Here is a 23,690-nt window from a genome sequence, read left to right as displayed (position 1 = left end):
ATCCCTCTCCATTACCACAGTGAATGCTACAGAATTGTGATCACTATCTCCAAAGTGCTCGCCCACCAACAGCTCTATCACTTGCCCTGGTTCATTACCTAGTACCAAATCCAATATTGCCTCCCCTCTGGTCGGGCAGTCTACATACTGAGTCAGAAAAGCTTCCTGGACATACTGCACAAACACTACCCCATCCAAACTATTCGATCTAAAGAGTTGCCAATCAATATTTGGGAAGTTGAAATCCCCCATAATTACTACCCTGTGACTTCTGCTCCTTTCCAAAATCTGTTTCCCAATCTGCTCTTCCACCTCCCTGCTGCTATTGGGGGGCCTATAGAAAACTCCCATCAAGGTGACTGCTCCTTTCCTGTTCCTGACCTCAACCCACAGTGCCTCAGTCGGCAGATCCTCCTCGAAAATTCTTTCAGCAGTTGTTACACTATTTCTAACTAACAATGCCACCCCCCCACCTCTTTTACCACCATTCCTAATCTTATGAAAACATCTATAACCAGGTACCTCCAAAAACCATTCCTCCCCCTCACCTATCCACGTTTCAGTGATGGCCACAACATCGTAGTCCCAAGTGCCCATCCACGCCTTCAATTCACTCACCTTATTCCTGATGCTTCTTGCGTTGAAGTATACGCACTTTAACCCTTCTCCGTGCCCATCTGTCCTCTGTGACAGTGCTACCTTCCCCAATACCTCACTACACTCTTTGTCTTTCTGAGTGGACCCACTGGTCCCTGGATTACAAGTCCGGTTCCCATCCCCCTCCCAAACTAGTTTAAACCCTCCCGAACAGTACTAGCAAACCTCCCTCCCAGGATATTGGTGCCCCTCTGGTTCAGATGCAGCCCGTCCTGTTTGAACAGGTCCCATCTTCCCCAGAATGCAGTCCAATTATCCAAGAACTGGAAGCCCTCCCTCCTACACCATTCCTGCAGCCACGTGTTCAGCTGTGCTCTCTCCCTATTCCTAGCCTCACTATCACGTGGCGCCGGCAACAAACCAGAGATAACAACTCTGTCCGTCCGAGCTTTCAGCTTCCAGCCTAACTCCCTAAACTCACTTCTAACATCTGTGCCACCCTTCCTTCCTACGTCGTTGGTGCCAATGTGCACCACGACCTCTGGCTGCTCCCCCTCCCCTTTAAGGATCCTGAAGGCGCGATCACAAACATCACGGACCCTGGCACCAGGGAGGCAGCAAACCATCCGTGCGTCTCGCCTGCGCCCACAGAACCGCCTGTCCGTACTCCTCACCATCGAGTCCCCGATGACTAGTGCTCTCCCATTCTCCCTCCTTCCCTTCTGAGCCACAGTGCAGGACCCCGTGCCAGAGGCCCGGTCACTGCAGCCTGCCCCCGATAGGCCGTCCCCCCCAACAGTATCTAAAACTGTATACTTGTTGTTGAGGGGAACGACCACAGGAGATCCCTGCACTGACCTCTTCCCACCTCTAACTGTTACCCAGCTGCCTTTGATTTGTGGAGTAACGACCTCCGTGTAGCTTCTATCTATCAACCCCTCAGCTTCCCGAATGATCCTCAGTTCATCCAGCTCCAGCTCCAATTCCCTAACACGGTCTGATAGGAGCTGGAGACGGATGCACTTCCAGCAGGTGAAGTCGGCAGGGCCACCGGAGGTTTCCCTCACCTCGAACATTCTGCAGGAGGAGCAATACACTACACTGGCTGCCATTTCTTTTATTCAATTACCCCTTAGTTAAGTACAACTATAGATATTAACAAAAACAGTAAATAGCTTACCTGCTCAGTCCTTTTTGGTTAGAGGAGGAGGGTAAAAAGGGTCTTATTATTAGGTTAGAGGAGGATGATGGGTGGGAGACACTACATGTGTAGTGGCTCGGGTTTACTCAGCTCCGCACCTTTAAGGAAAACACCTACCCAGGAGTCCTCGCTGCCGACCAGCTTCCGGTTCCTCCGGCGCCAAAAGAAACTCAAAGACAAGGAAAACAGTAAGTAAAACAGTAAGTACTTACTTTTAAAACACAGCTCCTGATGCCTTCACTCACCCAACGAAGAGTCGCTACCTTCTCCTGCTGCTCCGCAATTAATTGAATTGTGCTCACAGAACAGTTTTTGGAAGAGACTGCAATGGAACCTCAAGGAGGAAGGTCTCCTTCTCTCGGTCTCTCTCTCTCACATGCAACGTTCCAGGGACTCACGGAAGTAACTTAAGCCTCAAGACAGAAGATCAGCAAAACAAGTTTGAAAGTGTACACTGGGCCCCAATGAGAACTGCAAGACTTAGCTTTAATCAAAGACTTTACATTCAACCCAAAACCAGTAACTGAACTCCATCTATTACTTCAAACCTGTCCCCTTTAATTCTTTCTCCTCCTCGGTCTCCATTTGTACATGTGTTTATTGCGTTTGCATGCTAGCATGGTTGCATCGTGTATTTTTAGTAGTTTTAACTGAGTTAGAGTTTTAAGGTTAATAAACTTACACTTTTCTTGTTTAAATCTGAGAAAACCTGTCCGGTTGATTCCTTTACAATTACAATTAGAGAGCAGTGAGCAAGGACTCACTGAGGGGAAACGAAAAACGGTGTTCTAAAAGTTAAATCCTGTTACGGCCAAACCAGGAAAAGGCTGAGAGGGAAGCCCAGACCCCTTTCTCAGCTGGTCGTAACAAAAGTGAACAGGAATGCTATTACATATGATACTAATTAACAACAAGGAGCTAGTAGAGCAGGTCCGAATGGGAGCAGTGACCACATTTTAGTGGAGCTAAAAGTCAGGCTTATGGTGGAAAAGAGTATGGACTGGATTTTACAGACACCCCGACATCAGGGTTTGCGGCGGGGCGGGTGCTGGAAAATGCCTCCCGGAGAGGACTGCCACGGACACCAAGAAGGCCCAGCCTGATATTGCTGGTGGTGGCCCCCCTGCTGCTCGGCGATGGGTCCCTCATTTGCATATTTAAATAAATTAAAATGAATGCATTAATCATACTTACTCAGCCGCTTTCTGTCCCGCTGCAATCTTCCTGCCAGAGGCTGCCCTCCGGCAACTTCGGATCCCCATCCGAGGAAATGAGGCGGAACACTGGCGGGGAAGGGAGAGGAGGTATGTTTCTCAGTGTGGAAGTAGTGGGGGGGGGGGAAATGGGGTCAAAGTAACATCATTAGTGAAGGGGATGGTGCGAAGGGTTTGAAGTTAAAGTTTATGCACTTTGAGGGGTAAGAATGGTCAGGTGGACAAGGCAAGTGTTTTGGGAGGGGGAGAGCGCAAGTTATTAATGTTATGGTTATTGAGGGGGTGGGAGAGGGGCAAAATAAATGTATTTAATTTTTGCATTCACTGTATCTTTAAATATTTAAATTGAACGGTAGGGCTTGTAGCCCTTTAAAAATGGCATCAGCGCCTGCGCACAGGCAGCTGATACCATTGACAGGGATGGACAGCCTGTCCTCTCCATGTGATCGGGGGTGCCCCACCCCGAATATTTAAATGAGCTGCTGCGCGTAGGATCCTGGCGGCTCCGCGACGTGCGGCCCCCATTGTTTTTGGCTGCCGCCGAACTCGGCGGCAGGATTATAATATTCAGCCCTATAATAGAAACATTCAACTTTAGAAATGTAGATACTGAGAGGTTGAGTGGCAAGCTAAGGAAATTTCACTGGCCAGTATTGTTTGAGATGAAAAGCATGGGGAACAGTGAATTATTAATTAACTCCCTGAATCTCTCCACCTCTAATAGTCTCCTCCTTCAAGTCATTTCTTAAAACTTTGACCAAGTTTTTAGCTACCTTTCCTAATATCTCTTTATGTGGCTGGGTGTCAAATTGTGTCTGGTAATGCCCCTATGTTGCACCATGGGATGTTTTTAATGCATAAAAGGTGTCATATCAATGCAAATTGTTGTTGTAACATGACACACAAAGAAGAGAACAGATATATACTGCTGGGGAAGTGGACAACCGAGAAAAACTACCATCCTGAGCAACAATGGAGGCAATGTAAGGAATAAAGACACAAGCAGATTGTTCTTGAAGTCGAAAGCCTCATGCACCATTGGTGGACTGAGACATACACTGAAACCATAGAAAATCTACGGCACAGCCCATCGTGTCCGTGCCGGCTGAGAAGATAAAAAAAATAGAAACTATCCACCCAATCTAATCCCACCTTCCAGCACCTGGTTCATAGCCTTGCCGATTACAGCACTTCAGGTACATGTCCAGGTACCTTTTAAAAGAATTGAGGGTTTTTGCCTCCACCCCCGTTCCTGGCAGTGAATTCCAGACACCCACCACCCTCTGGGTGAATCAGTTTTTCCTCATATCCCCTCTAATCCTTTTACCAATCACCTTAAATCTGTGGCCCCTAGTAATTGACCTGTCGGCTAGGGGAAACAGGTCCTTCCTGTCCACTCTGTCTAAGCCCCTCATAATTTTACACACCTCAATTAAGTCACCCCTCAGCCTCCTCTGTTCTAAGGAAAACACTAGCCAATTCAATCTTTCCTCACAGCTGCAACTTTAAAGCCCTGGCAACATCTTGTAAATCTCCTCTGCACTCTCTCCAAAGCAACTAGATCCTTTCTGTAATGTGGTGACTAGAATTGTATGCAATACTCCAACTGTGGCCTAACTAGCGTTTTATACAATCCCAGCATTACATCCCTGCTTTTGAATTCTATACCTCGGCCAATAAAGGAAAGCATTCCATATGCCTTCTTCACCACTCTTGTCTACCTGCCGCCTTCAGGGACCTGTGGACATGCACTCCAAGGTCTCTCACTTCTTCTACCCCTCTCAATATCCTCCCGTTTATTGTGTAAATCAGTTTAAGGACTTGTTTGAAGTAAAAGTAGAAGATGAGGTTAGAACAGCAAAGAATAGAAAAAAGAAATACCAAATATTTTTCAGCAGCATTCGGGAAATAGGTAGGGGCCATTCAAAGATGCTAAAGGGAGGAGGTATCAAGTGGCCAAGGAAAAGCAAATATCCTAAAGTAACTCTTTACAGAGGAGTAAGTGGGTACCTCTTCAGCGCAGAAGCTGAATTTGAGTCGTTGGAGATACTAAAAGAAATAGATTTTCAATGAGATACTCATCAATAGTCTAAGGAAATTAGAGGTAAATAGATACAGGACTAGTGCCCGTGGATTGCAAAGTAACCAATAGAAAAGCAATCTTATAAAAAAGGGGTATGGAGATAATCGAAGCAATGATTGGCCTAATAACTGATGTGGATAAAGAGCTAGAAGCTTTCCTGAAAGAGTGGATTAATAAACACTGAGGTTGGTGTGGTATATTAAGAGGGTCAGCATGGATTTTCTGGAAGGAAGAAATGTCTAACAAGTTTACTGAGGTTGTTCAAAGACCTTTAGTCAATGCAAATTCTGTGAATTTAACGTATTTAGATTTCACAAGGCTTTCGATACCATTTGAAACTTGTGATTCATTCACAAGGTGGAGAGGCACAGAACAATTGTCACAATGCCATACTTCGCCATTTTAGAGAGAATAGATTATCATCTCATCAGGCTGACAGCCCTTTGATGCCATGGACACGAAATTTGGCTTTGTAGTACTACTGTTGCCACAGCTATGGAAGGCTGAAACTCAAAAAGTGTGTTGGCCAGAACACTTTCAGTCACCTCTAGCGCAGCCTGTACAGAGGGCTAGTGTGCCATGTGTGCACGGGAAGCATGTAGAGTGGGTGGACCGCGATGGTTAACAGCCGCTAATGCTGATTTGGCAGGAGATCTGCCATCTTGGAATGCACAGGTCTTGTCGATGCCTTTTCCTAATCACTCCCACGAGAGCTCCCGTCACTAGCGCCATTTAAAGGGCTAACCATGTAACCTTCAGCTGAGGTACTTCTGCTTATTTTGCTGGTGCAGAGTTCGTGGAAGGACTTTGTTGAGTGTAATTGGAGGAGTTTTGCAAACTTTTTGGATTTACAATGGAGTACAGCTGGATTTTGACAAGGAGGTCAGGGGAGCTGGAAGGCCTGTCAGGAGAAAGTCTGCTTCAGTAATGGGGGCTAAAGTTGCAGTCCTTCACATGCTGCGACATGACAGGGATATGGAGCACAGGTAGCAAAGCAGGAAGCTGTGCACAGAGGAAAGAGAAGGGGAAGGGCTCTCAATATCTACCAAGGGTCTTTAGGGAGCACTCCTACCTCCACCTCAGCCAGGAATAGTCTATGAGGCTCCCAACTTTCCCAAGGAGGTGGGAAATGAACTGTGTCACCTTCTACAACCCAGCTTGCAGCCACACAGCAGGGGAAGGTTGGCACTACCAGTGGCTGTTAGGATAACCATGGCCCTAAATTTCTACGCCGAGAGAGCAGGTGACATTAACAACATTGCACAGTTCACCATCCTTCCCAGCATCAGGTGGCAACAGAGGCCAGTACAGAAGGAGAGGGAAATTCATGACCTTCTCAGTTACCAGAGAGAAGGCAGCGGAATGGGCACATGGTTGTGCCAGGCCAGTGGGATTTCCAGTGGTAGAGGGTGTAAACGACTGTTGCTCTGTGGGCTCCACATATTAACAGGGAGACTGCAAGTGCTACCTCTCCATTAATGTCAAGTTGACTTGTGACCATGCCTAGAAGATCCTCTTGGTGAATGCCCGCTATCCTGATAGCAGCCATGACACATTCATCCCACATCAGTCAGGTGTACCAATTATCTTTTACCCTCCATGAGGAACCAGAGACTGGCAGCTGGGTGACAAGGGATATCTCCTCCACACCTGGTTCATGACTCCCCTCCACCACCCAGCCATGCATGGATAGCATGACTACAATGAGAGCCATGTAGCCACCAGGAATGTCATGGGCAAACCAATCGGCATCGTAAAACAACGGTTCTGTGTCTGGACCGCTATGGGGGAGCTCTCCAGTACTCACAAGAGCGTGTTTCCAAGTTTGTGGGGTCTTCTGCATCCTCCATAACCTTGCCATTATGAGGGTGCAGCCCTTGCCACCAGACCTTCAGAGACCATCTTTGGAGGAGGAGGAAGGCAGGAGGCATCTGGGACCGCTTCTCTCGGGACAAGTTGTCCGTGAGCAGATACTCAGACTCTAGTTCCCCTGAGGTCTTATCCCCACATCACCTTTGCTCAACAACTCCTCATCTTTCAATCCATCTGCTCCGAACCATCACAGCATCTTCTTGGCCAAAATCCTGAAATAAAAGCCGCCAACAAAAAACCACTCCATAACTACTTTATCCAACAATGCTTCCAATAATACAAACAAAACTGAACTAATCACCCTTGTACATTTCCTTAGTGCCTATCATGCACGTGCCTTTGCCTGCCAAACAAAATTTGTTCAAAAAAGCATTAAGTCATATCCAATTGGGGTTCTATGATTGAGTCAGTCATAGTACAATACAGAGGGGGAAAACCTCATAGCTGGAGACTGCCCAGTGACATAAAAACTTGAAGTGTGCCCATTCCTATTTCCAATTTAAAAGTCTAACAACAGAGACAAAAATAAAAGGTAATGGACAGGTCTTAATACAATCATCGTGTGACCAATGCTTCATTCCAGGGGTTTCAATAGTGTCCATAACTCTGTTCAGTGTGTGTAAGGTTCATCTCTTACCAATACGTGCAACCAACCAATTATTCATACTTATTTCTATTTCTAATATTTTACTCCATCACAGTTTGCTTCTATGAAATCGTTACGATCTCAAATATCAGTTTCCCTGACTGAAACTCTCGGGTATATAAATTTCATATGTGCTGTTAATCCGATCTTGAAACCTAGACTGTCAGGAGGTCAACAGCCATGAACATTGTTGAATATTTCACAAACATCCTGGGGGTCAGCATGAATCAGAAAATTAACTGGATCAGCCACATAAATACTGTGACCACAAGAGCAGATCAGAGGGTGGGAATTCAGTGAAGAGAAACTCACCTCCTGACTCCTATTCTGTCCATATAACAGCGACTGCACTTCAGGGTAATTAAATATCTGTGAAGCCTTTGAGGTGCTTGGAACATGATAGGGTGCTCGATAAAGACAAGTGCTTTCTCCTTGCTTTATCAATCTTTATGTATGTTATAATTTCCTGAGCCAAAATGGCTGGATTTTGACTTTAACCACAGACTATTCATTCGTGAAGAATCCATTTAATGCATCTGCCAATTCTTGATACTTTATTCTCGAAGATTGATGTGAAAAGTCTATTTCATACATCTGCAAATCTATGATCCTCTCTTCCTACTCAACCCTTTGAGCAATTGCTTTCCTTTAACACTCCATCTGTAATGATGAAACATCCATTTGGATTCCTGCTGCTACTAAATTGCATTTCCTATATTGCAACAGGGACTACACTTCAAAAGTACTTCATTGGTTGTGAAGCGCTTTGAAGTGTCCTGAGGTCATGAAAGGCACTATATAAATGCAAGTCTTTCTTTCTTACTTCCTATCTGCCTGCAAATTGTCCTTTTATCTCTTCTAATGTCGGCTTCAGGTATCCTGAACCAATTTTTGTAGACTTTCGCTCCTCGCTCATTTTTGTTTCCTTGTAACCTTCATCAATTTCCACAAGATTCTTTATTCAGTCAATATTTATCCCTCATTCTGTATTTTCCTTACAGATTATTCTGATCATTAGACTGCGGCAGGCATAAAGACATCAGCATGGTGTGTGTGGTATTGAAAATAAATCCCTCCAGTTCTCCATGATTCCAGTAATTCTCCCTGTAATGGGTCTTTACATCTTTGTATAAAGTCCTACAAAAGAAGCGATTGCTTAATATTCTGGGAAATGATCATTAAGATGATTTAATAGCAAAATTGGAAATAGACTCTTTGATGAAAGTCAGTGTGCATTCTGCAGTAAAAAAAACTAAGCATGTGGAGGAATGGCTCAATAGAAACATTACTTAGACCACCGTATGATTAATCTCTTAATTATACCACATGCAATATTATTTCTATTAAATGCTTTTCAAAGTTAATAGAGATTATGTTATAATTGAAAACAGGCAATGTGGAAAAAATGGCTGCTTAGCAAGAAAAAAAAAAGGCAAGCCTGAAAGAAGGAAAAACTTGCATTTATATAGCGCTTTACAGCCAATGAAGCACTTTTTGAAATACTGTTGTAATTTAGGAAATGTGATAGCAAATTTGGATACACCATAGTTGCACAAACAACAATTAATTAAATGACTAGATAATCTGTTTTTTCTTAAATGGTGTTTGTTTCGGGATAAATATTGGCCAGGACACCCTTGGTAACTCCCCAGCTAAAAATAATGCTATGGGATCTTTTATGAAAGGGCAGACGGGATCTCGGTTTAAAGTTTCATCTGAAAGATGGTACCTCCGACAGTGCAGCACTCCTTCAGTACACTGGAGTCACAGAATCACATAATTGTTAAAGCACAGAAGGAGGGCCCTTCGGCCCATCGTGTCTGCACCAGCTCTCCGAATGAGCAATTCACCTAGTCCCATTCCTCCGCCTTCTCCCCATAACCCTTTACATTCTTCCTTTTCAGATAACAGTCTAATTCCCTCTTGAATGCCTTGATTGAACCTGCCTGCACCACACTCTCAGGCGGTGCATTCCCGATCTTAATCACTCACTGCGTAATTTTTCTTTTCCTCAAGTTGCCTTTGTTTCTTTTACCAATTACTTAAATCTGTGTCCTCTCATCTTGATCCTTTCATGAGTGGGAACAGTTTCCCTCTATCTACTCTGTGCAGACACCTCATGATTTTGAATACCTCCATCAAATCTCCTCTCAGCCTTCTCTCCTCTAAGGAAAACAGTCCCAACTTCTCCAATCTATCTGCATAACTGCAGTTCCTCATCCCTGGAACCATTATCATGAACCTTTTCTGCACTCGCTCCAATACCTTCAGATCTTTCCTAAAGTGCGGTGCCCAGAACTGAAAGCCATCCTCCAGCTGAGGCTGAATTAGTGTCTTATACAAATTCAACATAACCTCCTTGTTTTTGTACTCTATGCCCCTATTAATAAAGCATAAGATACTGTATGCTTTATTACCTGCTCTCTCAACTGGCACAGACACAATGGGCTAAATGGCATCTTTCTGTGCCATAACTTTTCTATGGTTCTAACCTGTCCGGCTACCTTCAATGACTTAGGCACATATATACCTAGGGCCGTCTGCTCCTGCACCCCCTTTAGAGTCTTGCCCTTTATTTTATATTGTCCCTCCACGTTCTTCCTACCAAAATGTATCACTTCACATTTCCCCGCATTGAGCTTCATCTGCTATTTGTCTGCCCATTCCACCAACTTGTCCATGTCCTTTTGAAAATCTATGCTATCCTCCTCACAGTTCACAATGATTCCAAGTTTCGTATCATTTGCAAATGTTGAAATTGTGCCCTGTACACTAAGGTTTAGGTCATTAATATATATCAGGAAGAGCATGGATCCCCATGTACAGTTTTGCTCTCCTTACATAAAGAAAGATGTACTTACTTTAGACGGAGTGCAACAAAGTTTCACTAGATAGATTCCTGGGATGAGAGGGCTGCCTTCAGGCAGCCTATTGAGTAGAATAGGCCTATATTCTCTGGACGTTAAAAGAATCAGAAAGGATCTCATTGAAACATATAAAACGCCAGGCCAAAAAGCAGTGGGAACCGTGCCTCGGCCATTCGGAGCCCCTTAGCTCTATTTAACAATGCCTGGCCAATTAAGTGCCCAGTACGGGGGACCCCATTCCTTTAAGGACGGGATTCTGCCTCTAAGAGCTGCCAACCAATCAGAGCCAGCCAGCTCAGTCGTATTGGCAGCGGCACCGGGAGCTGTGGCCTCAGTTGGTACTACAGAAGCAGTGAGAGCAGGTCCAGTGCTGGAGACCCAGTAAGTGAGGCAAGGTTACCAGGGCCAGTCCGGCAGGCCCCAGCGATAGGGAGAGGGAGAGTGGGTGTTGAGTGCACGGGGGTGGGGGTTTCAGGAAGGTGAGTTGTTTTCTGCTGGGGGCCCTCCATAGGCCAATGATTGCTTACGGAGGAGGTCGCCTCATTTTACTGGACGACGCCCCGATGTGGCAGAAGCCTGCCCCCACCCCCCAACCCAACAATGCTGGCTTAATGTCAGCAGTGGTGGGGGAGGGGGGGGGGGGTGAGTGGCGGGAAGAGGCCCTTAAGTGGCTGAAAATAGGCCTCTTAAAGGCCTCAATTGGCCACTGGGCGGGAAGGCCGTTGTTGGCTCCCTGACTCCCATCACAATTCTATGAGACACCCGCCTCCTAGCCTGTCTCCGGGGGACCCCATTAAATCCAGCACAAAGTGTGCATCCAAGACTCTAGTAATAAAGCTGCTTTCCCTATCATCATAGTCACCTGAAAAGGTGAATTGAAATTTCAGACACTGGAAAGTCAAACTTAACATCTGCATTCACCCTCATTCATAATATGTGGGGTTGATGACAGTGCGACTCATGTTTATCATCACAACTAGACATAAAACACTCACACTTGCAATGGTCCATTATGAATTATGGGGGTGAGTTTCCACAAAGGATGCCCGATCACCTGCCATATTTTAGGCAGAAAAGCCTACGGAGTAAATGGCGCGGGTGCCACTTAAGCCATTTTCCCAGGGGGTGTCCGTGACTCATCAGACAAAGTTACGGCAGACAGGCGGGAGAATGCCAGCACAAATTCAATCCAATGCCTGGTGCCATTTTCTAACCACTATTCCTAAATAGCCTTCAACGACCTCTTTAATTATTTTCGAAGATGTTTTGAAATGCTAAAAAGGCTATGCGTGAGAATAAATATTTGTCCCATGAACTGTGGTTGCTCTGGAGAATTAATAAATGCAACTCTGGAATGCTAATTCAATCAAAAATTTTTTTGTGATATGCATAAGAACTCAATATAGTAACAAAGATGGCAAATGCAATGGCAATCAATATCCCTTAAAAGATGCAGGAAATATAAAACTGTTCAACAAAGCTAACTGCAACTATGCTTCTAAATAAGACACACACATTAATGTCCCACTGTGCCATACCCCCTCTATGGTCAGGCCCAATAAGCAACCTGATATCCAGCAAAAGTTGCCAATAAAATCACATGACTGAGCACCCAGTTGTCGTCTTGAGATAAGCCGATCAAAGTCTTCTTTGGTATCCTTATTGTGAGCCATGAGTAATGCTTCTAACATTCAACACTGAAAACTTTTTATATCTTCAGAGATGGAGACAGCATTGGGGCAGCTATTTTAGTCATCATTTCAAAGGATATTTTGCCTTCCTTCAAAATTTCTCAACCTTTTGACATTCTCACTAAAATTAAATTGTGCCAACAATTCAGTTATCTGTAGAATATTTTTGCAAGTATAATCTTTACTTCCATAATTATGCATAATTTGACATATATTCAAGATAAGTAATATGATTTAATAAAGTATGATATTACTGTTATATGAATGCATTCTCATTAATACCATTCTCCATCTTTTGGCTGGAGGTGTCCACATTTGCTTAGAGACTAATTATTGCTTTCAAAAATAATTGATGCATCTTTATGTTTTATTCATGTATTTAAAAGAATCTGTATTAACAATGTATTTCTGCCTCCTGATGTGGTTCTGCTAAGGTAACTGAGAAACATGGATCAGGAAGGTTCTGCATTCAGTCTCCCGTCTGTGTTGATGCAGTTGATAAGTCAGTCAGTGTGTAAGTGAAAGGACTATAGTTCATCCCAGTATCCCTGGGCCAGGCAGAGAAGACAACAGACACTTCTCTTCTTCTTCATGATCTATTCACTCCTGCTGGAACTGTGCATGTGTGGACGTTGAGCAAGATAGGTTTGGGTTTAGCTGTAATGCCCATGACTGAATAGCCACCCAATATTTAAGAGTAGAATTGGGTGGTATCGAACTGGGCGCATATTATACGCCCCACCCGATATTAAATTTCATTGCTTTCAATAGATTCGAATAATGGGCTGGGCGCATAACAGGCAGTATTGCAGCAGTCATCTGTGATATACCCCACCTGATATCTATATTTTAATGTGGCTACGGCAGCAAAACTGTCAGTGTTCACTGTCATTACTCTACTGAAACTGACAGCAACGTCAGGAGTTCAGATACATGCAGAATAACATGGAAATCCAGAAGTCGCTGTCAGTTAGTCTACACTCCTCCAAAGGGTTGAGGTCCCCACAGACTGCAACCTCCATTGCAATCAGGAATTGATGAGGTGGAGAGGTTTAGGAAGACAATTCAGAGCTTAGCGCCAGGGCAGCTGAAGGCACGGCTGTCAATGGTGGAGTGCTTAAAATCATGGATTCTCAAAATACCAGAATTAGAGGAGTGCAGATATCTTAGAGGGTTGGAGGGCTGGAGGAGATTACAGAGATAGGGAGGGCGAGGTGTTGGAAGGATTTGGAAACAAGGATGAGGATTTTAAATTCGAGGTGTTGTGTAACCGGGAGCGAAGGTAGGTCAGCAAACGGTGACCTCATGGGTGAACGAGACTTGGTGCAAGTTAAAACACAATCATCAGAGGTTTGGATGACCTCAAGTTTACAGAGAGTGGAATGTAGAAGGCCAGTCAGGAATGGAATAGTCAAGTCTAGAGGTTAATTGGTTGTGCCCAAGGGGCAACTCCAAGTCATTATCCTTTGGGCAGTAATTATGCCTACAATTAACATATACCTGGCAATGCCACCCGCACCAACGTACAATGGTCTTAGATATGCAAGTGCAGGATTCTATTGAGAGAGAAATGCAGTCTATTGCACTTAAGGTGAACCTAAATAAGTACATGAGGTAGAAAGGAATAGAAGGATATGTTGATAGGGTAAAAGGAAGGGGGGGAAGGAGCTTCATGTGGAGCATAAAGATCGACCTATGACCTGTTTCTGCGCCTGTAAAATTCTGTGTAAGACATTACAGCTGATGGTGAAACAGAATACAATATAAACACGCCAAAACATTGCTAAGGACAAAAGATTTGTAAATAGGTCTGCGAGAGAAAAATCAGTGTTGTAATGAAAATCATTCAATAAACAATATGGGCTGCTGGCAAAAGGTTAATTGATTGCACTTGAGCTTGTACCATACCTGGAGACCTGCGGGTTCCTTCAGACTGTTGTAATGATTACCCTAGCTGCAGCAACGAATGTGGAATGAGATGAAATGGGTGGAAAAACAAAAGGAACAAAAGAAAAGCAAAATGAGACACACAAAACATGGTAAAGATAAATCAAACTAAACAGAAAAACAACAATTAACTTAAATGATCAGTAAAAACAAAACAAATGCAATATTGCCTTACTTGAAATGAAAAGATGCATTAAGTGTACAGCAAAGCAGAAACAAAAGGCTTTCAGCACGATTAAACACCACCAGAAAAGGCAGCTTACCACACAGTACACATTGGCACAACAACACATGTCACCCTCAAGCAGCTGAATATTTCCAATTCCTTTGAGCCTGCAGTACATACTTTTGAGAGCACCCAATGCGCTACAAATCACAGCAATTCAAAATAACTCCAGTAGTGATCTGGGTGCTGTTAGGGACCATAAAATCAAGACTTTCATGTAAAGGTTCCCCGAGCTATTTGACACAAATCTCTGACTAGATATAACTGAGGAAATATATCACGCCTTACATGGGCTAGGTGATTTATTAACTGAAGTAGCTTTAGAAGCAGTGCATTCAGAATACAACCAGAAGGAACACTTTCAGTTCAGGTCACCTCGACCTTAATAGAGTGTAGCACCAAGAGTAAGGAAGGCTATTATCTTTTATTTATATCATCCATGTTAGCTCAAACAAATCCTTTCCTTTGAACAACCCCAATCATGTGATCAACGAGTATTAGCTAGCACCCAAACTGAAGCCTAGGATCACTCACACTGTTCTGCAACACTCTACAGTGTGAACAAACTAGCTGGAGGAGGTTTAACCATGTGTTGACTGACCTACATTGGCTCCCGGCCTGGCAACGTGTCAATTTTAAAATTCTCATCCTTGCATTCGAATCACTCCATGGCCTTGCCCCTCCCTATCTCTGTAATCTCTTCCAGCCCCAAAACTCTTTGAGATCTCTGCATTCCCAATTTTCAGTACTCCACCATTCATGGCCATATCTTCAGCTGTCTAGCCTCTAAGCTCTGGAATTCCTTCCCTAAACCTCTCCGCCTCCTTACCTCCCTTTCCTCTTTTAAGACACATCTTAAAATCTACCTCTTTTAGCTTTTAGTCACCTGTCCCAATATCTCCTTATGTGGCTTGATGTCAAATTTTGTTTGATAATCACTCCTGTGAAGCAGCTTGCGATGTTTTACTATGTTAAAGGCGCTATATAAATACAAGTTGTTATTGTTGTAATTGTTGAATTATAATTTATAATACATTGGAAATTCTGGGCTGAATTTTCCAGGTTCTGCGGTTCCATGCTTGGAGGCAGGGGAGGGCCAGTAAAATGGCGGAGAGCTGCTGGGGGATGGCTCCCAATGCAGTCCTGCCACTGGGGAATTTTCCAAGGGGGTGTGGGGGGGCAGGAAAGCAGATCGGCTCACTGAACCACGGAGGTGGGCAGCCAATTTATATAATTAAGGCCCCAATTAGGGTGGATTTTACCAGCTTGCTGTCATTTTGCAGCAGCGGAGCGGCCCCTCCCCCCACCCCCGTCCAGCTTAATGGAGGCGGCCTCTCTGCGGTAGTCCGGGGTTCATCAGAGCTGGGGGCGCTATCCCCCAAAGAGGGGGCCACTGGCAGGAATGGCCACCTCCAGGAATATCGCGGTGTCGGTCTCGCTGCCGGCAAGTGGGGTCTCGGAACCCCTATTTGGCCCTGACGCCGGGGTCCTGAGGTCCGCTAGAAAATCCTGCTCTTTACCTTTGAGCATTCTTCCCTTACTTCCTACATACACTCTTACAATGGTAACTCCCTGCACAAGCTTGCCACCTTGTAATTACACTGTCTCATCAGTAGTGGCACTGTAGTGCGCAGCTGCCGAGCTTGTACTGACGAGAAACTCCTAAGCTCCAATAATTCTACATCTCTGCTTTCAAATTGCAGTAAGTTCTTCTATTTTGCCATAAACCTATACCTTATTAAAAAAATATCTTGAGTCTCCGAACACTTGTGTACAAAACCTTGTTTACTATTGTTACATTTTTGTGTCAACCTTTTGCCTTTGTAAGATTTTTGGGGGTGAAATTGGTCTGTACCAGCAGTTCAAAACAGGCTCCGAGTGACAGTGAGACAAGAAGAAAACGGAATCTGAACTATTGTTCAGTGAACTTTGATGAAAAGAAGTTCAGGCACAGTGAAAAATTGCCTGTCCATTCACTGTGAGCTTGTTTCACACTGCTGGCGAAGATCAAATTCACCTCCCTTATGCCTACATTTATAATTGGATCTAACCACTGGAAGTGGTTGGCAAATTCTGTTACCTTGGGTCCACAGTGACAGACAATTTGTCTTTTGATGCAGAGCTCAATACATGAATAGGGAAAGCAGCTACCACCTTTGGTCGACTTGCAAAACGCGCATGGGATAACACCAAGCTGAGCCTTAGCTATTGGTTTATAAAGCCTGGGTTCTCAACACCTTGCTGTATGACTGTGAAATAAGGGTGACTTACAGCTACCAAGAAAAGAAGCTCAGTAATTTCCATCTTTGCTGTTCTGCGCATTATGGGTATATCCTGGCAGGGCAAAATCACAAATGTGGCACTCCTTTCAAAGGCAGAGCTCCCAAGTGTGTTGGCACTAATCAAACAGAGGTTACGTCAGTGCATCGGACACGTCCGCAGGATGGAAGATGGCTGCTTACCAAGGACCTTCTGTATGGTGAGGTAGCCGGGGCCAAATGACCAAAGGTTGCTTGCAAGCGTGACATGGAGGCCCTAAATGTTGACTATCGCCCTGGGAGTCACTAGCTGCCGAAAGAGGGAAATGGTGACACATCCTGTGGACTGGTGTGCACTACCAAGACGACCAGTTGCTCCAGCAGGTTGGCAACAGGCGCCAATGTCAAAAACAACAACTCACAGCGTCACTTGGCAGCTTGAGGTGCAGCACTTGTGGCAGAACCTGCCTCTCAAGGATTGCCCTTCACAGCCATCAGCAAAGGTGCACCAAGAGAAGACACCCCACCTACATGGATTGTTTGCTCTGTGTCCATCATCTTTCGTAGATGGAAGGATGTCAACCTATAATTAAATCTGTCTTTGTAAAGGGTAGGGTATCAGAAGGATGAGCTTCAATAGATTATTTTCATCTTCTGACTTTTCTTCTGTCTGATGGTCAATTTTAGGTTAACAGTCTCCAATGCCAAGATAAACTAGCGCTCCTGCGATTTAAGTAAGCTCTTGCCATGATTTCGCAAATGAGCCATTCGGTTTTTTGTGAGCACTGAAATTAGATGATTCATGATATTTGCATGGAATGGCACTGACCTTTTAAAAGGACATGCTATAATTCCAGTTAATTTATCAAAATGTCCTTACTAAACAGAAAACTGTTTTAGTACAAAACATCTAATAATTATTTTAGTCTTTGTGTAAAACTTCATATAGATACGGAAGTGATAATTCTTCATGAACTATGCAGAAGCACAGGTTTTCACAGTACGCCACATAACGCTTACAGTCTGAAGACTATTAGCTTCTTCTCTTTCCAACACAATCTTATTAAATCAACAAATATCAAAAATATTAAAGTCACCAGTACAAATACTTGCCTATTCAAGCCCATGCGCTAATTGTACTGTCAAGTCATGGGTAAATGTCCTGCTGTATGTTCGTGCACATAAACAGAGCAGTGCAAGAGAGGACAATCAGAAAATTTAGACTGTTCATCAATGCACCTGAGGCATGTCCATATTACAGTATTCTTAGTGGTCGGTTTTTTAAGTTTTAAGCAAGAAGAATGAATCTGGAGCCCTTCACAGAAGGAGGCCATACAGCCCATCAAGTCTGCACCAGCTCTTTTGAAGATCAATCCAGTAAGTCCTGTTCCATTACTCTTTTCCGATATATCTGCAATTTTTTCTTCTTTAAGTATTTATCCAATTCCCTTTTAAAGGCTACTATAGAATCTGTTCCCACCACCCTATCAGGCACTGCATTCCAAATCCTAACTACTTTTGCATAAATGACTTGTTCCTCATGTCACCTCTGGTTCTTTTGCCAATCACCTTAAATCTGTGCCTTTTGGTTATCGACCCTTTAGCCACTGGAAACAGTTTCACTTTATTTACTATTTCTAAACCCTTCATGATTTTAAATACCTCTTAGCCTTCTCTATTCTAGGGAGCTTCAGTAGTTCACTATTATGCGCAACTTCTCAAATGTGAAGATTAATTTGGTACAGATTGAGCTTTGGCTCTTTTCCTAGATTCCTACCCTACATGGGAAGAAGATTACATTGCTTAAAGCAAACATTTTATTCAAAGCAACCTCCTAAGTGAGATGAGGGACTACAGTTGCAGGCAGAGATGGATGATTTTTATTCACACAAGACAATTTCTTCCCAGACAGAAATCCTAGATAGATAGAAACAGGGTTCTCCAAAAATACAAAAGTGACAAACTGGAAAAGGCCCATTTGCCATCAAGCCAGTCTATGTTGAGTAAACATGAAAAGTCATGGTATAAACCACACTTACAAACTTGTTTGGCCAATCTCCTTAACTTTTCATAGGAACTTCCATCCCAAGTGTACTCTGGAATGTAGGAACATAGGAACAGAACTAGGCCATTCGGCCTTTCGAGCCTGCTCCGCCATTCGATAAGCTCATGGTTGATCTGGTTGTGGTCTGAACTCCACTTTCCTGTCTGCCCCCCCATAACCCTTGACTCCCGTGTCTATCAAGAATCTATCTAACTCAGCTTTGAATAAATTCAATGACCCAGCCTCCACTGCTTTCTGGGGAGAGAATTCCACAGACTAACGACCCTTTGAAAAAAAAAAATTCTCCGCATCTCCATCTTAAAAGGGAGACCTCTTATTCTTAACCTGTGTCCCCTAGTTCTAGTTTCCCCCACAAAAGGAAACATCCTTCTGCTATCCACTCCATCAAGTCCCTTCAGGATCTTGTATGTTTCAATAAGATCACCTCTCGTTCTTCTAAACTCCAATGGGTATAGGCCCAACCTGTTCAACCTTTCTTCATAAGATAAGCCCTTCATCGCCTGAATTAGTTGAGTGAACCTTCTCCGAACTACTTCTAATGCAATTATATCCTTTTTCAAATAAGGAGACCAAAACTGTACACAGTACTCCGGATGTGGTCTCACCAAGATCCTGTACAGCTGCAGTTGATCATCCCTACTTTTATACTCGATTCCCCTTGCAATAAATACCAACATTCCACAAAAAAGCCTTTTTTCCCAAGGATGAAAAGCATTTGCTGGACATACTGAGCATCAAATTCCACAAGAAAGTATATTAGTTAAACTCAAAGCTGTGGGGATTCAGGTTAAATCCTGGGAATGGATAAGACTTTGGCTCAAGAATAGAAAAAATGGGCACAATATTTGGTAGAAATGTTACATCAGGGTTGTGGGGAGTATTGAGGAGATGCCTCAGAGTTTGGTGTTGGGATCACTTCTCTTTCTAACGATTTGGATTCAGAAACTCAATGCAAACTGCTCAAATTTGCAGATAATCGGCAATTAGGAGGGGCAGCAGATTTGGAGGAAATGGCTCAGAAATTACAACATGAGTTGGACAGAATATGTGAGAAAATGATGGACAAAATTTAATGTAAATAAGCATACACAAATAAGGAGGGAAAATGTTGTTGAAATAGCTTCAGATGAAACTGAAAGATTCTGTCCAACGAAGGCCAAGCGCTCACCAAAGTCACGAAAATGCTGAACTCATAGCCAATGCAGAGGAGCACAGGTAATGTGAAATTACATTCAACCTGCACAATGCTCTGGTTAGAGCATACCTTGAGTACCAGTTCTGGTCACTTAGACCCAAGGGAATGTTCAAGCATTGGAGCCGGTACAGAGAAGGGACGTGAGATTGTTCCCTAGTGTTAAAGAGTTCCATACTATGAGGAATGACCAAGGAACTTGAATTTTTAATCCTTGAAAAGCAGCAAGTGAGAGATGACCAGATAGAGGAATCTGAGATGGCAAGCTGTACGGAAAAGGTAAATTCAGAAAATTATTTCAAATACATATGCAAGAATCAGACAAGCAATCACATGTTCAAGCCAATAAAAGGCAAATTTAGGACTAATTACACAAAGAAAGTTCCTCTCCCCCACTGAGTGATCAATACAGATTGCATAGTGGAAGCAAAAAATACACAATCCTTTAAGAAACAATTGGATGCCACAATGCAGGCATTTTAGAGACTTTCCAGATGGATGAACCTAGATGGGCTGAATGGCCTTGCTTATGCATAATTACCTTGTGTACATCATGAGTAAAAACAGAGCTCTGGAACTAAATCGTTCCCCTGCAAAAGATTTGCATTTTGTCTTTGCAGACACAAGAAGAGTTAATGCAACCTTAAATGTTAAGGAATACGTTTAATAATGCACAGCATGTGTACGTATCGGAGCTGGAGTTGTTGCTTACATGAGTCATCAGTCATGTACAAAATTGCTAGATCTTTTCTGGCACTTCAATATTCAACCAATTCTTAATGTTATTTCGTGATGGAAGTATCATTGTGACAAGCCAAGTCTTGTTTCAGCTTGCAACTATTTTCCATCCCTTTTTTAACACATCACTCCATCCTTGTTATTGTAAAAATCTTTAACAGCAAGCTCGGAAAAAATACATTCAACAAAAGCTTCCTGATTGACTGCATTTCCAGATATTTAAAATCAGTTCTGGATAGTCAGGATAAGAAAGGTCTTTGCTATCATTTGGATGTGAACAATGCTTTTTGAAAGAGTGAAAGACAAGACAAATATAATCATAGCACAAACAGCTACAGAAATCTGCAATCAAAAAGTAACAATAGACTCAAGCACTTTTGCCAGGGAGTTACAGGAAACAGACAGATAAATCCCACCTTCATGCTTAGCTTTTAGTTAAATGCAACTGCCTTCAATTCTTCTGTGCAAGTGTAGGCAGCCAAATGCATAATGAGAATAAAGCCATGGTTTATCTTCGGTCAAGGTCTGTAAAAGCACAAGACTTGCTTTGCACAAGAATTGCTAGTAGAATCACATTCTTTACATCTTGGTTGGAGAAAAGTAGAATTTTAGGGGTAGGCATCAGTCTGGGACCAGACTCGGTGTTGTGCAAGTAGTGTGCACCCAAACCAAGAGGCTGGATGATCGGCAGAGGATCTACATATATGGGACAGGTTGGTTGTGCCTCCACAATCAGCTTGCTCGGTGGGAAAAACCAATTTAGGGCAATCTGCCTCAGTGGCAGCAGGGGTGGGGTCAAATAAAATAGTGTTCATATCCGTGACCACTATCAAAAAGTAAGAAGACTCCTGAGCCTGCCCCGCTCTCTGATAACAAATTTTGTGAAGGGTTCTTTCAACTCGTGAAATTAATATATTCAAGGGGCCAAATGCCTGCCAGGGATATCTAAAAATGAGCCCACAAATTTAGCAGTGCAACCAATGCCTGCACAGATTGGGCATAGGCCTTTCCACTCATAGAACGGGTGCAAAGCATACCAATTTATGTCAGAAAAACTGGTGCAACAAAAAAACAATTTCTATCCTATAAACTGGGAGGGAAAGAAACCATTTTGTTGTCACTGTATGGAATGGTGCACTGGTGTGTCGATATTTGAAAGCCGCAGACATAACGATCCAAATTAATCTACTCTCTAAATTAGATTCCATGAATGCACTTGCAGACAATAATAAGTAATAATGGGGGAATTTTATGCTCTCCCCCATGGCGAGTTTGGAGGCAGGAAAAGCATTTAATTGGGTGGAATGGTGGCCGCGGGGTAAGCTGTCACCTACCCGCCTCCACCCCAATTATGTCCGTGGACGGCCTTCCCACTCTGCAGCCAATTGATGCTCTTAGGTGGGCAATTAATGCCCAATTAAGGGCCTCATCCCCCCTCCGCTGGTATTAGCCCAGTGGCAGCCAGGCCTGTTGCCACACAGGGAGCACACCAAGCAAACCCATGCGGGGTGCTTGTTGACTCTGGGGTGGGGAGGGGATCCCACTAAAAGGCACAATGCCTGATCGAGGGAATCGGGAAGGTGGGAGGGGGGGCTGCTGAGAGCCGCCTCCCTGTCTTTACTGCCAGCCTCTCCAACACCCCCTCCTCTACAACCCGACCTCGCAAAGCCCCTCCTGTTGTGACTTACCTGTGGCCTGGTTCCAGTGCCTCGGGGGGAGTCCAGTACCGACAGCAGCCATCGCCTCCGCTGATTGGCCATCAGCTCTCAGAAGGCAGAACCTCCGTCGCCAGGGTCCTTAATCACGCGGAAGACCCGCCGCTGTCCACTTCAGTGCCTAATTGGCACGTAATGCGGTGGGCCTTCCCCAGAGGAGGCGATGCGAGGCTCTCACTAGCACATCAGCTGGTGACCAAGGCTCCCGTCGCCCACATAAAATCCCCCCAAATGTTTCAATCTCCACAGGCCAAGTATCTGCTTGGACAATTCCTGGTAAGGATTTGGGTTTTGTATGCGCTTCAATATTGTGGAGTTCAAATCAGTTAAAGTTCTTTACTGTGGACCGTGCTATTCTTTGCAACCATGAAATGCAGTTTGCCCAAAGTCAATATGTTCTTCATGGGTATTTCTGAAAAATTCCATGAATAACAGAGGGAAGAGAAAGATAAGATTATTTAGTCTATCATGCAGTCTGCTATATCTCTGACCTTATACAATATTTGTTAAATAAACAGCAGAGCCTTGATTCTACCAGGCCAGGTAGAATTTGCGACGGCCACAGTAACCTTTAAATAACAAGCTGCTTGGTGTTCAACACATTTGCATGCAGTACAGTGGATACTATCACAGACTGACTCCCATCATTGTCTCTTGTCTGCATTTTTTTTCAATGGTAAACTATGTAAGCAAAAAGGATTTGATGAAAAGTGAGAGAAACAAGATGACACTGTCTGACATCAAGATAAGTGATGATACATTTTGGCATTATTTATTTCATTGTTTTGTGTGCAGCCAAATACTTTAAAATGGCATCACCACCTTTGTAAAATGATTGAGCGAGATCCCTATTTCTGTAACCTCCTCCAGCCCTGCAACCATCCAAGAACTTTGCATTCCTCCAATTCTGACTTCTTGTGCATCTTTGAGATCCTTCTCCCCACCATTGGTAGCCATGTCTTCAGCTGCCTCAGCCCTAAAGCTCTGGTATTTCCTCCCTTAACCTCTCTGCCTCCCTTTCCTCCTTTAAAACGCACATTAAAATTGACCTATTTGGCCATGCTTTTGGTCTCTTGTCCTAATATCTCCTTATGTTGGTCAGTGTCTGATGATGCTCCTGTGAAGCAGCGTGGGACGTTTTTACCACATTAAAGACACAAGTTGTTGTATATCTACAGGCATTCATGAATTGAGGTGGTCTATACCACATATGATTTGGGCACAAATTATTACTTCATCTGACTCTCATGAAGCTCAAACATATACAGCAATGTCTGTTGCCTCAGTAAACCACTTCACCACTACATTCAATGTATTCCGATACATATGTATAGACATGAACTTTTGGCTAATTCTTTCTCAACAACAACTTCTATTT

The 23,690-nt window shown here is 43.7% G+C and overlaps 1 protein-coding gene across 6 annotated transcripts in view; it reads right to left on the bottom strand.

Annotated features, from left to right (window-relative positions):
• The window catches only part of ccser1 (coiled-coil serine-rich protein 1), a 1,304,709-nt gene that overhangs the window by 153,244 nt on the left and 1,127,775 nt on the right, over window positions 1-23,690 (bottom strand). Inside the window, exon 10 of one of the 6 annotated variants that reach the window (XM_068045965.1) lies at window positions 14,080-14,125. The exons of the other annotated variants lie outside the window; for them this stretch is intronic. Coding sequence (XP_067902066.1) covers window positions 14,117-14,125 — 9 coding nt within the window. The 3' untranslated portion in view covers window positions 14,080-14,116. The remainder of the gene's footprint in view (window positions 1-14,079; window positions 14,126-23,690) is intronic. 6 annotated transcript variants of the gene reach the window in all.

This window comes from Heterodontus francisci, chromosome 1 (genome assembly GCF_036365525.1).
Source record: "Heterodontus francisci isolate sHetFra1 chromosome 1, sHetFra1.hap1, whole genome shotgun sequence".
NCBI classification, from domain to species: domain Eukaryota; kingdom Metazoa; phylum Chordata; class Chondrichthyes; order Heterodontiformes; family Heterodontidae; genus Heterodontus; species Heterodontus francisci.
This window is presented reverse-complemented; position numbering and strand designations above follow the sequence as displayed.